Source organism: Schistocerca nitens, chromosome 7 (genome assembly GCF_023898315.1).
Source record: "Schistocerca nitens isolate TAMUIC-IGC-003100 chromosome 7, iqSchNite1.1, whole genome shotgun sequence".
NCBI classification, from domain to species: domain Eukaryota; kingdom Metazoa; phylum Arthropoda; class Insecta; order Orthoptera; family Acrididae; genus Schistocerca; species Schistocerca nitens.
In genome coordinates, this window is record NC_064620.1 from 164,568,787 (window position 1) to 164,583,389 (window position 14,603).

At 39.4% G+C, this 14,603-nt stretch overlaps 1 protein-coding gene across 6 annotated transcripts in view; it reads right to left on the reverse strand.

Moving 5' to 3' along the window:
* The window catches only part of LOC126195378 (dystrobrevin beta), a 620,666-nt gene that overhangs the window by 12,531 nt on the left and 593,532 nt on the right, over positions 1–14,603 (reverse strand). For 5 of the 6 annotated variants that reach the window (XM_049933955.1, XM_049933957.1, XM_049933956.1 and 2 more), the window contains one exon: positions 11,917–11,964. The exons of the other annotated variant lie outside the window; for it this stretch is intronic. In XM_049933955.1, the coding sequence (XP_049789912.1) occupies positions 11,917–11,964 (48 nt within the window). The remainder of the gene's footprint in view (positions 1–11,916; positions 11,965–14,603) is intronic. 6 annotated transcript variants of the gene reach the window in all.

A 14,603-nucleotide genomic window follows, 5' to 3' on the forward strand; every position in this document is an offset into this window, starting at 1 on the left:
CAAGTGCAATTTACAAATAACTGGGCAGTATGATGAGCACTTATCAGTACCACACTGCACCCTCTCTGGCCTGGATGCACGGACAAATTTGGTTGGGAAGAGTGTCCAAGCCGTTTTCTCCTCACGTGAGGCAAGTTGGCCCACAACTGATCCTCAATATCTTGGCTCTTGAGATGGAGTTGACGTCCAAACTGGTCCCACCTGTGTTCTATTGCAGACAGATCTAGAGATCTTCCTGGCCACAGGAGTACCTCAGCATCACATAGACATGTGTGGACGATTATTGTCACGTAAGAAAATCGCACTTCGATAGTGTCGCATGAGAGTTAACACGAGGATGCTGGATGTCTGTGACGTTGTGCTGTCAGAGTTATCCCAGTCACTACCAGCTGTGAACTGAAGTCTTAACTGATGGCTACCCACACATTACACCAGTAGTAACACACTACACCTCTCCAAAACATTGGGAGAATAGGATCTGTCCTCAGGTCGCCGCCGTGCTTACTGACGATGGTCATTTGAGGTAATACATACTGCAAATCTTTGTTGAGCATAACATGATACTATTCATCAACAGTCCATGCTCCCTGATTAAGACACCACTCCAAATGCAGCCTTTTGTGTTGTGGGATTCACGGCAACCTTTGTGTGGGACAATAATTCCCTAGTCCAGCTGCTGCTAGTCTCCGAGCAATCGTGCAGGATGACACAGAATGTTGCAGGGAGTCAACTACGGGTTTCCAGATGGCAGGCACACAAGTGTGAAAGGATTGTGATGCGCTTGACCTCCCACAACACAGTGTTCCTCCCTTGTGGTGGTCAGACATCGTGGACTACTGTGACTGCTCTGACATCCCTACGGCAGGGCCACTTTCACTTCTGAATGCCCCACAAATATGGATATTCAACCTTTCAACAACACAGAGATCCACAAAGAGGCCCTTTTTGGACTCTTGTCAGGTACTGATAATGCTGTCTCACGCGAGTATGCAACATTTTCGTGTCCTTCACTGTGATCACTCAATATCTAATGCTGTTAACACCCCTTAAATATCTTACCAAACCTGGTAACAATAATAAACACAAACTACACTAATGCACTCCGATGGCCATCTTTGCCATCTACCGGTCATAGACAACAGCAGCTAATCTTTTACGTACTCACCAATGGTGTGTGCATTTATTAAATTACACTGGCATTCAACCTATCTTCTGCGTGCTTCACTTTTTTTTCAGTCAGTGTATTTATCAATAGAAGGTATATGTGCAAACAAAGAGAATTACAAAAATGACAAATTATAAGAAGTCGTTCTTTCCTTCAGTGAAAAAGGGGGAAAGTCCTGGAGAAAATGGGGTTACTTAGTATTAGAATACACAAGTAGCATATGCTCCTGGAGAGAGAGAGAGAGAGAGAGAGAGAGAAATAAAATTTTATTAATTTGGTGCATTTCCAGTGCCTGAGGGGTCAACAGATGAATTGCCAATATTACTTCTAAGTAATTTTGTTTCTTCCTATCTTTTCTTTTGCTTTGCTCTATAAAGAATGGGTAGTATTCATGTTATTGTCCATTTGGCTCTTCTTCTTATGGATTTGTTAGTAGAACATATTTTTATCTATCTTTATCTGCACGTAAATATAATAGAGGGAAACATTCCACGTGGGAAAAATATATCTAAAAACGAAGATGATGTGACTTACCAAACGAAAGTGCTGGCAGGTCGATAGACACACAAACATACACACAAAATTCAAGCTTTCGCAACCAACGGTTACTTCATCAGGAAAGAGGGAAGGAGAGGGAAAGACGAAAGGATGTGGGTTTTAAGGGAGAGGGTAAGGAGTCATTCCAATCCCGGGAGCGGAAAGACTTACCTTAGGGGGAAAAAAGGACAGGTATACACTCGCGCACACACACACATATCCATCCGCACATACACAGACACAAGCAGACATTTGTGAAGGCCTTTACAAATGTTTGCTTGTGTCTGTATATGTGCGGATGGATATGTGTGTGTGTGTGTGCGCGCGAGTGTATACCTGTCCTTTTTTCTCCCTAAGGTAAGTCTTTCCGCTCCCGGGATTGGAATGACTCCTTACCCTCTCCCTTAAAACCCACATCCTTTCGTCTTTCCCTCTCCTTCCCTCTTTCCTGATGAAGTAACCGTTGGTTGCGAAAGCTTGAATTTTGTGTGTATGTTTGTGTGTCTATCGACCTGCCAGCACTTTCGTTTGGTAAGTCACATCATCTTTGTTTTTAGATATATTTATCTGCACGTAAGATTCATATTGGGAGTAATTTTTCTTAAAAATATGTTACTGTATTTCTAGGCAAATGAAGAAGCTTATTTGAAAATTAACTGACAAATAAATGATAAATTTCATGTTTCATTGCAAGGTTTGTTCATTTTGTTCTAAAATATTTACTAAATAACCACAATTACAATATCACAGACATTTTACATTCAGACCACAACATTAGTTATACCTGCACAGAAGCTGCATCCTTGATGCTATCAGAAAAGCAATGAACAGCTACAACCAATTTTTTCAGTCTTAACACATTTATCCAGATGATGCAGAAACTTTTTTATTTGTATTTATCAACAGTCGCAGCCCTCATATCCCTTACGTACAAAATATTCGCTTCAATATAAGTATAATCTACATCTACATATATACTCCACTAGCCACCAAGTGGTGTATGGCGGAGGGAACAAATCGCGCCTATGTCATATCCCCCTCCCCCCCTTCTGTTCCAGTCACGGATTGCACGAGGGAAAAACGACTGTCTGTACACCTCAGTACGAGCTCTTATTTCGCTTATCTTTGAATGATCATTACACGATTTGAAAGTTGGTGGTAATATATGCTCTACATCCTCGGTGAAGATCGGATTTCGGAATTTAGTGAGCAGCCCCTTCCGTTTAGCGCGCCATCTATCTGCAAGTGTGTCCCACTTCAACCTCTCTATGAGATTTGTAACGCTCTCGCGATGGCTAAATGTACCAGTCATGAATCTTGCCGCTCTTCTTTGGACCTTCTCAAACTGTTGAATCAGACCCAACTGGTAAGGGTCCCATACAGATGAACAGTACTCTAAGACTGGATGAACTAAAGTATTGTAAGCTATTTCCTTTGCTGAAGGACTGCATCGCTTCAGGATTCTACCAATAAACCGCAATCTAGAGTTCGCCTTGCCTGTTACTTGTGTAATCTGATCATTCCATTTGAGATGATTTCGAATAGTCACACCCAGATACTTGATGGATGTTACCACTTCCAAAGACTGATCATTTATTTTGTACTCATACATTACTGGGAATTTTCGCCTTGTTATACGCAGTAGGTTACACTTACTAATATTGAGAGATAAGTGCAAGTCATTACATCACGCATTTATTTTCTGCAAATCCTCATTGATTTGTTCACAACTTTCGTGTGATACTACTTTCCTATAGACCACAGCATCATTGGCAAACACTCTAAGGCCGTAGTCAATACCATCAACCAGATCGTTTATGTAAATCGTAAGAAGCAGAGGACCTATTACGCTGCCCTGGGGCACACCTGAAGTTACTCTTGTTTTTGTTGAAGTTGCCCCGTTCAGAACGACATACTGCTGTCTGTTAGAAAACTTTCTATCCAACCACATATGTCATTGGATAGACAGTAAGCGTGCACTTTTTGTAGCAAGCGACAGTGCGCAACTGAGTCGAATGCCTTTCGAAAGTCAAGAAATATGGCAGCAACCTGGGAGCCGGTATCATGTACAAAGAGGGCCAGCTGTGTCTCGCATAGCCGCTGTTTCCTAAAACCGTGCTGGTTTCTGCAGATGAGCTTCTCAGAGTCTAGAAAGGTCATTAAGTCTGAACACAAAATATGTTCCATGATTCTACAACAAATTGATGTCAGTGAAATTGGCCGGTAATTATGTGCATCCAATTTTCTACCCTTTTTATAGATTGCTATGACCTGGGCCTTCTTCCAGTCCCGTGAAACTTTCCGCCGTTCCAATGATCTCTGATAGATGACGGATAAGAATGGAGCTATATTTGTAGCACAGTCAACATAAAATCTTACGGGGATACCGTCTGGGCCAGATGCCTTTCTGGCGTCTAATGATCTTAACTGTTTTACAATCCCAGATACACTAAACACTATGTCAGCCGTCCTTTCGTTTGTTCGATAATTGAAGGGGGGAATGGTGCTGCAGTCCTCTGCCGTAAACGAGTTTTTGAAAGCTAGGTATAGAATTTCGGCCTTCTGTTTATTATCATCAGTTACATTACCTGTACTGTCAGCAAGAGAAGGTATTGAATTATTTGTAGCGTTCATAGATTTTACGTACGTACAAAATGTTTTGGTGTTATTTTTAGAATCTGCAGATAAAATATTGCTTTCAAATTCATTAAAAGAGTCTCTCATTGTCCTTCTGAGAGCTGCTTTCATTTCGTATAATTTCTTTTTGTCAGCGGCGCAGTGACTACGTTTAAAACGACTGTGCAAAATTCTCTGCTTTTTCAGCAACTTCCTAATATGTTTGTTGTACCAAGGTGGATCCTTTTCCTCCCCTATACTTTTGCTAGGCACATTAGCATATTAATACTAGTAAATTCAGATCTGATCTACAGTTGTGTCTGATTAAAATTCATGCCCAGATATCTATATCTTAAGTATTTACAGAAAGCCGGCCGAAGTGGCCGTGCGGTTCTAGGTGCTGCAGTCTGGAACCGCGAGACCGCTATGGTCGCAGATTCGAATCCTGCCACGGGCATGGATGTGTGTGATGTTAGTTAGGTTTAATGATGTTAGTTAGGTTTAACTAGTTCTAAGTTCTGGGGGACTAATGACCTTAGAAGTTGAGTCCCATAGTGCTCAGAGCCATTTACAGAAAGATGACATAAGTTATTGTTAATCAGCAACATGAGTCTGACTAGTCCAGTAAATGAGGGCTCTCCACTCGTAGATCTCTCAGAGTGCCTTTTCGTTATGACCCTACGCCACCAGGTGCATTATCACTTGCACCTTGTTCCCTTTATTATTGAAAATTTCCTTTCCTCAGCTTCAGTTTCAGTGCTATCTCTGCCAGTTTAAATGTGATTCTGGATCATTTGTGGTAATACATTTATAAAATGTTTTCTAGAGCAGTTTCACAAATTTTAATGGGCTCCTTTTTCTCATCCAGAATTGGCTTTCTCATAAGAATGATCTTTTCTATACTTTTTCTAGTGTTATTCAATGGATTGCCTATGGTTTACTACTGCACCATACAGATAATGGAATTAGTGAATTTGTTCCACCCATTTTTCTCTCTATTTAAAGTGATCATCTGATTATAAATGCCTTCCTTTTTGTGTGACATATCTGGAGAGCAAAAGTTTTGAATATGTCATTGCAGTCACTTGGTTTCTGTTACACTTCTGCTTCCATGTCAGCTCATGTCACTGCATCATCTGTGAAGGCAAGAGTTTAAACCCGTCAGAGCAGTTTCTGAGGCTCTCAGCTATCATTATTTCAGCCATCATCATCATTCAGGTACCCATAATCTATTTAGACAAAACTGTGCCACTGTTAGTATGGCATTTTGTCTTTATGAATTAACGTTTTTGTACATTCTTATTCTCGAGTAATTTCTAATTTTTTTTTTTTTTTTTTTTTTTTTGCCTTTGTACACTGTCATAGATTTTTTCTAACCACATAACCAAGCAAAGTGGCACACTGATTGTAACACTGGATACAAGAAAACTGTAGACTTTCTAGTCCTCATCAGATTTATCTTTTCCTTAATTTCCTTAAACTTATTAAGATGAATGCCACAATTGTTCATTTGAAAAACACATGGCCAGTGGTCAGTTTACTATACCATCCTTGACCTACACTCATCTGTGCTCCATCTCTAATTAACATGATATTAAACCCTATGTTTCTATTTCTACAACAAATGAGTTTTCTTTTTCTTTTCTCTCAATATATCACTGTCTCATCCTTACAGCAAATATTAAATTTACAACGAAATGAATACCCTTAACTGCATTCAGGCATTAATACAAGTCAATGGGGACAGTTGAAAATGTGTGCCCCGACCGGTACTCAAACCCGGGATCTCCTGCTTACATGGCAGACACTATCCATCTGAGCCACTGAGGACATAGAGGATAGTGCAACTGCAGGGACGTATCTCTGGCATGCTTCCCATGAGACCCACATTCGCAACTTATTGTCCCGCACTATATTCATAGTGCTCCTGCCCATTATACTCATTACTCGCGGCTTTACTGCAGATTCCTTTAAGAGTTCGGGCACTGTTTGCGCATCTGCTGGTGAGCCTTAACTCTGAAAGCACAGATTAATATATAAATATTAAATTTGTAGTTTCTCTCTTTCTTCTAAAATCATTATATTATTTCTTAGGCTGAGGTTCAACAAAAACTCCTTAGTATGTTCCATGGCAAATGCCATTATTTTAAATCTACCACACAGAAGTGTAACGGACCCATGGTTCTGGCAGTTCACTTCCACTCCATTTCTTTCTTTAGAGTTTCTCCACCTCACAGCTCTTGTTCATCCCTGCTCTTCTCGTCACTCTTCTCTTTCTGCCCTCCCTAATCCTCTTTCATTGCAGCTGTTGCATGCAACACAACCAGACACCCAAATCAGACTGCAGTGCCACATCAATATAAGTATGGTGTATAGAAGTGAGTGTGAAGAAGAACAAATTTTGTAAGCTTACATTCCGTGTCCACTCAATACATCCAGTACGTGGTGGATTGTTAATGTAGTAATTGCATTATTTGTATTCCATCCAGAATTTTCCAGCGTTGTATTACAAAGTTAGGATAACTTTAAATCTAGTCTTTTTAAACTCTTTCTCCTTTCCAAAAAACACTCTGGACTCTTAACAAAAGTCACTGCAGTTATCACATTTCAGTAACACTGATCATTTGATATGATGGCTTTTTGGTGTTCTCTTTTAGTTTTTTTAGGAAGGTCTGTTAGTATTTTTTCTTCAGCAGAAGAAAAAGTTCTCTCTGCTTTGATCTCGAACAGTTTAAAGTTGATCTGACCATTTTCCTCCCATTTCTTCCAAGACCATTCTGGATTTCTACACCTCTAATTTCTACATCTCTTCTCTTCAACAATCGTTCTCTTTGGTTGCTGTTTGAAAATTTTCCTTTTACCATGGCATAACTCTCTTACTGCAGTTGATTTTATGAACAATACTTCTTGTGGTGGCCTTCGAAGGCTTCCTTGATTCTGTGCTACTTGTATTTTGTAGTTCTACATCACATTTTGGTATCTTTTTTCCAATCTATAGCAGCTGTTCAGATCTCATCTCTAGATTTTCAAGTTTCTGCACTTTTATCCATGATGCCTCCTTTACTGTGCAGGTAAGACTGAACAGCCAATTCGGATGAGTGGGGTTTTTTGCCTGGCCATTAACATGACATTTACTTCTAACAGTACTTTGTGTATGTGAGAAATAAACATGTATTTCACTTTAAAACATGGAAACCAACCTCGCATCTGCAGAAAAAACTTCAATCCACCATCTTCAAAACTGGCATTGACTTTATAATCCTATGTACTGACAGGCTCCATGACTGGGGCTACGAACTACAGGGATTTCTTGGTGGAAGGACTCCACCAGCTATCAGATATGTCTACCTACAAAGCCTTGCAACAGTGACCCTACTCCAGAAATCCATTAGGATCTTCAGTCCCTTCTCAAATCCTGAGGTCCATCCCAACATTTCACACAGTCCTGCCTTCTAGACGCTTCTTTAAGTCCCTAAACGTGACAAACAAGGCTGCTCCAGTGTGACCCATTACTGTGCCCCCACAAAGAGAATGTGTTCTTGTGGCCCAACACCTTTAGCCTATTGCCCATAACCTATCATCATATATAAAAGCAATGGACACCTGCACAGCACCATCCTATGCTGATCTATTCACGTGTCATCTAGAAGAATCCTTCCTAACCACCCTGAATCCAAACCCTCACCTCATTCAGATCCACTTATGACATCTTTATAATCTGACCAAGGGTGCAGACACCCCATCCACATTCTTCTTGATCCACACCGCCTTCTCCCACATTCGTATCACCTGGTCCTTCTTAGATCAACAAGCCACCTTTCCCGATATTGATCTCCACCTTAAGGATGGCTAAATAAGACCCTACATCTCATCAGACCTATTAAGCACCAACAATACCTCCACTTCAACAGCTGCCATCCATTCCACACCACAGTGTCTTCCATACACCTAGCCACTCGTGTTCATTGCCCCTGTAGTGATGAGCAGTCTCTCTCCAAATATGTTGCAGGTCTCATTGAGGCCTTCACAGATCATAATTACCCTCCCAACTTTGTGCAGAAATGTATCACCCATACTTGCCTCATCAGTCACACCCCCCCTCCCCCCTGTACCCATTGTCCAGCTGCAAATGAGCACTTCTTTTATGACTCAGTACCACTCAGCACTGGAGCAACTGAATCACATTCCTCACCAGTGTTTCAAATACCTCTCATTGTGCACTGAAAGTTATAAATATCCTCTTCAGCCCTCTAACAGTCATATTCCGTCACAACACAATCTACAAAATGTCCTCCTCCAACTGTCCCTATCCCACCCCTTCTCCTAACCCCTTGCCTCATGGCTCCTATTCCTGCAACACGTCTAGATCAAGACCAGTCCCATACATCCTCCCACTACTGCTGGCCTCTCCTACCACATCAAAGGCAGGGCTACCTGTGAAAGCAGCCATGTGATCTACCAACTTAACTGCAACCACTGTGCAACTTCGACTTGGGCATGACAACCAACAACCCACCGTCAAATTGTGGCCAAAAGACATCTGGACCACCCACTTACTGCAGATGCCTCCCAATGTTATGTGCTTCTTTTTAATGACTACTTCGTAGCTTGTGTCATCTGGATTCTTCCTTTCAACACCAGTTTTTCTAGATTGCAAATGTGGGACCTCTACATCTATATCTACACAATTACTCTGCTATTCACAATAAAGTGCCTGGCAGAGGGTTCATTGAACCACCTTCAAACTGTCTCTCTACCATACCACTCTCGAACAGCATGCGGAAAAAACGAGCACTTAAATTTTTCTGTGCCAGCCCTAATTTTTCTTATTTTATCGTGATGATCATTTCTCTCTATGTAGGTGGGTGCCAACACAATGTTTTTGCAATTGAAGGAGAAAACTGGTGATTGAAATTTCATGAGAAGATCCCGCTGCAACGAAAAACACCTTTGTTTTAATGATTGCCACTCCAGTTCCCATATCATGTCTGTGGCACTATCTCCGCTACTTTGCGATAATACAAAATGAGCTGCCCTTGTCTCTACAGTGAATCACTAAGTGCCTGCAATCCCCCCAGCCTCAACCTTTAGTAGCCCCTGTTCTTTACCTGTGTATCCCCTTCTCTGCTCCCACCACATCCCTGCATGCTCCCGCAGGCAGCTTAGTGACTTCTCCCACCTCTGTGCTGCTATCCCAACTCCTCCCTCCCCTCCCCCTGCCCACCCCAGCTAGACAGCTGCTTGCGTCAGATGCAGCCACAGTCCGGCCTTAGCTACCAGAGACAGTGGCCATATGTGGGTGGGTGCAAGTTTTCTAGTTCTGAAGATGGGCTTTGTCCGAAAGTTGACATACTTCTAGCCTCCTTCCTCATGTGCCTGTCTGCAATGCAGTGGCTCCTTTATGTATTATTGTTCTAACTCAATCTTCCAATTTTATGTTTCAGCTGCCTTTTAAACCAGATGTTCTTGACATCTAGCGGTTCTGCAAATACAACTAACATCATTTCCATGTCCCTATCATTGTGGAGAAATAATTACAAATTATCAATCTTAAATTAGAGCTTTTTTAGTAGCTTTCTATTCTCTTATAGCAGAACTATTTGTTACAGATCCAACCAAAAAAGTTTACTTAATGTACTGAAAACATTAGAAGGCATTATTCAGTGTTAATCACTTTGCCTAGTGGGATGCTAGTGGAATATTTCTCCTCACAGAGAAGAGAGAGAGAAAAAAAAAGAATAGTTCAGAATTACAAACAACCAAATGAAGTAAACCACAATGGAACAGCAGACTTGACAGGCAAAAATCAAAAACTTTTGGAAGCTGAATTATCTTTATCTCCGACAGGAAATTGGAAATAGAAGAAACTGGGCTTTACAAGGAAATGACAGGAAAGTCATGCAATAGCCTATGATTTACCTGAATTTATTTACTGATGTTATCCTCAAGAGCAACAGGGTTAAAATCCTTGTCTGTCGATCCTAATTTAGCTTTTTCATGATTTCTATAAAATGATAAAGTGTCACTGTATTAGTCTTTTTTATTTTTGTAAAATGCCTCCAAACACACACAGCCAGTTTGCTTTCTCATTCTTGCCTTATCCGAACTGGCGATTCTTTTCCTTGAAAGGACGGCATAAAATCTTTGATCAAAGTGGAAGTTGGTTGCTGAAAGATACAACTATGCCGTATGGACACACTGAACATGTTTTACATTGGTTTTATTGTAAACCACCAAACATTTCTGCAGATAATCTAGGTCATTTTAATCAATTTTCACTTTTCATTGGTTCTGCAGTAAATAGTATTTGCTTTCTGGAAGCCAAATTTAATTTAGTTATTTTATTGTATTTTTCAGCCTCATCTTACACAAATATTTGTGTGACTCAGGACTAAAAAATGCAATAAAAATTTGTTACAATACAATGACTGTGTTCTGCTTAGGCAGCATGCAAAGTCTGTTCAAAAGTAATTTATCTGACAGGATTTTTTTTCCCTCCAACACATGACCTTTCTGGAGGACAGGGTTAAATTGAGGGTGTTTCTGGCAATGGTTTTTTCAATTTGTGTGTAGCATTCTTCACACAGAATCACTTTTTAATATTTGGAGAAAGTTGTAACTTCTCAGTTGAACTCACTATACGATCATGTGAAAAAGAAAAAAGTTTTCATTTAGTGAGAGCTTTGCTCAATTTTTTTCTGGATGGAAGCATAGTAATATCTACACCTGCTCAGAAGATATTGGGAGTGAAATATATGGGTCATTCATCCTTTATCTGAGTTCAGGAGGAACGGGGTTGGGAGTGGGAAATATAGTGATGTGCTTAATCTACTTCAGAAGAGTGAGATGAGAGAAAACTAGTAATAATCATGACTACGAAGTACTTGTAGGGTTGGAAAACAAATAATTATTAATGGCTTATGACATTAAAATAATTTCTACTTAAAAAGCTACCAAATTACTTCAAGAGAAAGTGCTTTTACAAAAATAAAAATTAAATGTTTAGTGCCTCAAACAAATACAAAGTATTATATGAGGATACATCAAAAAGTATCTTCCATAATGTCTGCAGGCATATTGGTAAAGACAGTTTGAACATCTAAGGCACTACCCTTTTTAACTTTAGTTTTATTTGTTGACATAATTATAAAGGTTGGTCAAACAAGAAACAAAATAAAAAATTATTTTCTTCTATTTTTGCCTTTGAGGCATGTGTGGGCAATAAGCTACACTGTGGAACACATTACATTACGTACAGCATATTAAAAGAAAATTTCCGTACAGCATATTAAAAGAAAATTTCTTGCTATGTGCCACTTGAGGCCTACATCTGTGGTGCAAGAACTCTGCACATTTTGCTAAACCAATTCATGGAGCACAAATAGTTTTTTAGCATATATTGTTATGGTATGCTGATCTGTTTTGGCACCTGGTGGCCTTATGTGCTATCTGGCAGGAACAAATCACGAGACACACGTTCCAGTGAGTTCTGTTCATTTGTTTCTGAGCAGTACAGAAGGGAATTTACTTTTTGATTTGTCCTCACACTATTACAATAAGATGCATAAAATATAAAGAAGAAAAGAAACAAACCATACCTAAAGGTTTTCTGATGTTGTCATCTCCATCCTCTTGGTCTGAGCCTTCTGAAATAAGATCCAGTCACGGTTGTAGGAACAAATAACTAATCCTAAGCTAGCTACACATCACATTCCCAAACCATCACACTAAAGGGATGTGCACATCTAGAACTGTAACAGTCAGAGTATGTACATAAAAAGAGGAGGTTGCATACACAAACTATAAATGGTCTTTTCAGTTATGTACATTCATAGTGAAGTATTAGCCAGCATATCAGACAATGAAGATATAGTTTTTTTTATTTTACTGTTACAGAAGTTATAATAAGTTTATGATGAAGAAAATGAAGATTATTTAAAAGAATAACATAATAAAATTTTGAAAAGACTTTAAAGTCAAGGATTCTAAATTAACTAAGATAGCTAAGTTCCATTCTTTGATTTGCAGCATTCAAGGATTTATTTAGGGCTGTAATTGTAACAAACAAAATGTTTTCCACTTATGGAATAAAACTGAAATACACATTCACTCAGAAGCATGACTTGTGTGAATCACATTCATTGAAAAGGGTGTTAAAAGCTAAGACAATAAAATGTGATATTACGAACCAGTGTGTGGAATAAAGACCGAAAGATTACTACTTAGGAAATAAAAACCTATCACTTTTTTCCTTTAATTTCTATTCAATAAATATATGTGTAGAACTGTAGCACTTGCACAACTGCTCAATATAAGTAACAAAAGTACAATCAACTTAACATCACTCTGACATTTGACAAGTAGTTTAACTTTGATCTGGCAGCAATGGAATATGCAAAATAAATTGTGTGGTGAGGCTCCATAACCCTCCGAAATAATTAACGTATTTTAATACTATTGTATTATCTGTTCTGCAAAAAAACAACTAAATCTAAAAACTGAAACACACGCTATTTCACCCCTATTAGTGTAATTACTAACTTTCTGCTTTGTCAACCATGTACTTAAATTATCTATAGCAGCCATCAATAGGTCTTTCCCAATAATCTCAGTAGCCACGTTGAGTGGCCATGCAGTTTGAGGCGCCATGCCATGGACTGCACGACCCCTTTCCCTGGAGGCTCGAGTCCTCTGGTGGGCGCGTGTGTGTGTGTGTGTGTGTGTGTGTGTGTGTGTGTGTGTGTGTGTGTGTGTGTGTGTGTGTGTTTTGTCCTTAGCATCCATTAGTTTAAGTACTGTGTAAGTCTAGGGACTGGCGACATAAGTGTGTAGGCAATTAAAGAGAACTAGGTCACTCTTTACTGAAAATGGGACAAGTCACAGTAAAGCTCCTCCAATATGACACTAAAATAAATATTTCACTGTTATTATTGTAATTATTAATGTCAACAAAAAATCCGCAGAGCACCAACAAGACTTTTATATGCAACAAAATGACAATAATGATGAATGGGTCAACATATACATCAAAAACCACAAGCAATTTATTACAGCTCGTTAGAAAGCAATGAAGTATGGAAGTTACAGTAAGCTAGATTGTAGAACAAGAAGAAAGAGAGGTTATAACCACAACAGCACACTTTCATAATTGAAGCTCAGTGTCTCAGTAATTATACAGTATGGAAACAATCTCTTTCTTTTGAGTGGTTTAATGTTGTCATCACTAGAGAGGCTGTAATAGCTAAGATTTAGATTTGGAAAAAATTAATCATACACTTGTTCAATGAGCCAGATAATGTGCATAATCACAGAAAACTCTACATGAACAATCCAGCTGCTACACTTGGCAGAAAGTGTGTTGTTGATGCCACGTGCTAACAGCAAAGTACTTGTCCAATGAACATGAGTGAAGAATAAAAAATACTGAAGTGTTAGGCTACAGAATTCCTGCAACATGAAGTTGAAGAATTTGCATGTGTTAGCACCAGTTAATGGTAAACTTACTGTGAACACAGTCAGTACACAGCAAAAATCAGGCAACAAAATATGAGGGACTACATTTTCTGGAAGTACTACAGCCATCCCCAAGATAGTTCAACATGACACTAGTGAACACATTAATTCATAAATTAAACAAAGATAAACTGTGCATAATCATGCTCTTCTGTGTCCATCCATGACTCAATGGAGCTGTCCACAGACAGCAGAATCCTCAGATACACTGATACACGTAAAATACAGACCATAGTCTCAGAAGGGCTGACTGGGTCACAAAACGTTCCACAGCAGGTACCTCAGGAACTAAAGTTTATCAGCAAGCTGTACTGTAGGTTCAGTGCAGTTGGGCCATCTCAAACATGACAAGGCAAAGGGACTTTCCTCTATTGGAAAAACAGTACTCTGGTACTGGACCATGAAAATTATTCTGAAAATAGTCCATGAAGCACACATTACTCTATTTATTTATCACATGCTTGTCTGGAGTAAGGTTAAACTATTAGGGGGACAATTTTTACAGTGGATACATCTTGCCACACACTGATCAATTGTTTTCACTAGAGTCAGTCATCCACTCAAGTCATGCAGTGCAAATTCGCTATGTACAGAAAATCAATCCAGCTAATGTTATAGTATTAACAGAATTTGAATATCTGGAAACTTTCATAACCACTGTATTTTTGAACAAGTTTGATGGAAAATCTCTGATGCAGTGCAAGATGTGGGCACTGAATAGTGGCAGATCCTGTAAAACTGGCAAGTAAAATCAGAGGAACATAATAGAATG